Raw genomic sequence first — 3276 nt, 5'->3', positions numbered from 1 at the left:
TGACCTTTCAGAGCAGAGTACGCAAAGGTACGCCTTTGACATACAATTTTTTCTTCTTCTTTACTGGTCTAGACATCGCTAACTCGATGTTATGCCGATGAAGCCGAGTTATCAACAGCGCGCCAGTCGTTTTTTTTTTCTTTTCGCAATGCGTCGCTGGTTCTTTCTCCACCTGGTCTTTCCAACAGAGTGGAGGTATTCCTCTTCCTCTGCTTCCCCCGGCACGTACTGCGTCAAATACTTTCAGAGCTGGAGTGTTTTCATTCATTCGGACGGCATGACTTAGCCAGCGTTTCCGCTGTCTTTTAATTCGCTAAATTATGTGGGTTTCATCGTATATCTCATAGAGCTCATCGTTCCATCGAATACAATACTCGCCGCGGCTGACGCGCAAAAGATCATAAATCTTCTGCAGAACCTTTCTCTCGAAAACTCGTAACGTCAAGTCATCGGATGTTGTCATCGTCCATGCCTCTGCACCATATAGCAGAACGGTAACAATGAATGACCTATAGAGTTTTCTCTCTCTTCGTCGAGACAGTACTTTACTTCTCGATTGCCTACTCAGTCTGAAGTAGCACCTATTGACAAGAGTTATTCAACGTTGGATTTCGAGGCTGACATTGTCGTTGGTGTTAATACTGGTTCCAAGATAGACGAAATTATCTACGACTTCAAAGTTATGACTGTCAACAGTGACGTGAGAGCCTAGTCGCGAGTGCGACGCCTGTTTGTTTGATGACGGGAGATATTTCGGCTTGCCTTCATTCACCGCCAGACCGCTTCGCTTCCTTATCCATTCTGGAGATAGCAGAACTAACGGCGCGGATGTTGAGGGCATTGATATCAATATCATCGGCATACGCCAGCAGCTGTACACTGTTATAGAAGATGGTCCATTCTCTATTTAGTTCGATTTCCATGTTTAGTAACCAAGAGTAGATTGTAGAAGTCCCACGAAACGAAGTCGCCTTGTCTGAAATCTCATTTGGTATAGAACGGCTCTGAGAGGTCTTTCCCGATCCGTACCAAGCTTTTGGTATTGCTCAACGTCAGTTTACACAGCCGTATTGGTTTGTGGGGATATTCGAACGAATTATACGCCGCCAAATCACTTATAAGAACCTTTCAGTGAAGGCTCAGGAAAAAAATAATAACGATTGCAGGTTAACACCGTTCTAGATCAGCTGTTTTATGCAAGAGAACACCCAAATCAGATAACTCTCATTTAGTTACCGTTAGCCAAGCGAACGATTTTGTTAGTTTCCACGCATGTATACTCCAAGAAACATAAAAAACACATTRTCATACACATACATGAACAACAACAACCAAACATACACTTCAAACATCATACATATGTACATACATAAATACATACATACATACGAATTTCTATAGAAACTAATTGTGGTGCATGTACTTTGTACTATCTCCTTTCAATTGGCACTAATATCTTAATTTAGGCCCAATTGGCCATTGCTTACCAATACCGCCAACACCGCCAACACCACCACCAACAACAACAACAACGACGACCACAAAAACAAGTACAACAACCGCAGCACCACCAACAGCCAATTTGGTGGTTGCTAATGCAGCAAAAACAACAACCGTCGCGGCAGCAGCAGCAGCAGCAACAACAACAACTGCTACTGCAGGACAACTGACAGCGAACATAACAGCACCAACAACAACCGCAACAATGACAACAGCTAGAAATATAGCAATAAACACGGCAACAACAACAACAACAAAAACCACAMATAATCCGCTATTATCACATTTGGCTCAATTGAAAGCATGCCCCCCCGATAATTGCTTGAACGGTGGCACTTGTAGTGGCAGTGCTTCAAATTTTACTTGTTTATGTGCTAGTGGATACACAGGTTTGGAACATTACAACAATTACAATACTACATACTATGTATATAATACATGCAAATACAATATATCCAAAGAATGTACAATAGAAAAAAAAACCACACAAAAACAACAACAGCAACAGCAACAAAAAACAATCCTGTACAAAGTCAACACAAATACTTAACCTCAAACACCCTTCTAATTACCGTTTATAATTGTAGTTGTAATGTTGGTAGACTTGCTGTTCTTGTAGCTTAATTTATAATTACAAACACACACACGAATGTTATAAATATGATTAGCTGTATACATATATGCATGTAGTGCTGCTCGCAATTTTCATATTATTATTTGTTTTTTTTTTACCCACCTCCCCACGCCCACTTGTATGTATTTAAATCCCCACWGCCGAATATTTTAACGAGCGTAAATCTAGTTAATTTGGCGTTTGGTTTGCTTGTGTTAACTACAACAATTGCTCTTGGTTAGCATTAACCGTAAAAAACAAAAGAGAATATGGAAAAAATTAGTAAAATAACTGTACACTCCCGCCACACACACACACACACACACCGAACGTGCTTGACTAATTGCGATTTTTCTCCCACAACCACAGGTTACAACTGCGAACTGCCCGTCACAGATGGTCCGCCGAATGTGCCATTGACCGGCAGTGGCGGCGCCGTCGGCAACAATCCCAACAGCGCCGCAGTCAATTGCATCAATGGCGGCAAGTGTTTGAATGGTGGCACCTGTTCGATGAATGGTACACATTGTTATTGTGCCGGTGGCTTTACGGGCGAACGCTGCGAGAAAGCCGAACCTTGTACGGCGCTCAATTGCCAAGAGCCAATGGTATGCCAGTTGAATAAGTGTGTTTGTCCGGAGAATAAGATCTGCACGGCTTGCTCGGCGCAGCCGTGTCGCAATGGTGGCGTCTGTACGGATCTGTCGAATGGCGAGTACACCTGCAGCTGTACGTCCGGCTGGACGGGTCGTACGTGCACGAAGGATGTGGATGAGTGCGCTTTGGATCCGAATATTTGCGGCAATGGCATTTGTAAGAATGAAGAGGGCTCGTACAAGTGTTATTGTACGCCCGGTTTTACGGGTAAACACTGTGACTCGGATGTGGATGAGTGCTTGAGTCATCCGTGTCAGAATGGTGCGACCTGCAACAATAAGGTAAGTGTGTGTTCTGTATTTTGTATTGTKCCGTATGTTTCTAAAGCRTTCTTAGCTGTTCTTCTTTAAATATGGAAAACATCGGATTTTGAGACAAGTGAGTCCAGTTGAGATTTCATGTTTGTAGCAACAGTCAATTGCTGGTATTGCTCATTCCTGTAACTTGACTCGATGTAATGTATATTCGCATGTAGTTGTAAACAACGTAGTACTTTTAGATTATAA

General features: G+C 42.6%; 1 protein-coding gene across 1 annotated transcript in view; it reads left to right on the top strand.

The window, feature by feature from the left end:
* LOC108978652 (protein crumbs) overlaps positions 1-3276 on the top strand; it is a gene marked incomplete in the record, with an annotated part of 54763 nt that overhangs the window by 42211 nt on the left and 9276 nt on the right. The window contains 2 exon segments of the mRNA XM_018949029.1: positions 1467-1889; positions 2483-3051. Coding sequence (XP_018804574.1) covers positions 1467-1889; positions 2483-3051 — 992 coding nt within the window.

Source organism: Bactrocera latifrons, unplaced genomic scaffold, assembly GCF_001853355.1.
Source record: "Bactrocera latifrons isolate USDA-ARS-PBARC rearing strain unplaced genomic scaffold, ASM185335v1 scaffold_125, whole genome shotgun sequence".
NCBI lineage: Eukaryota > Metazoa > Arthropoda > Insecta > Diptera > Tephritidae > Bactrocera > Bactrocera latifrons.
This window is presented reverse-complemented; position numbering and strand designations above follow the sequence as displayed.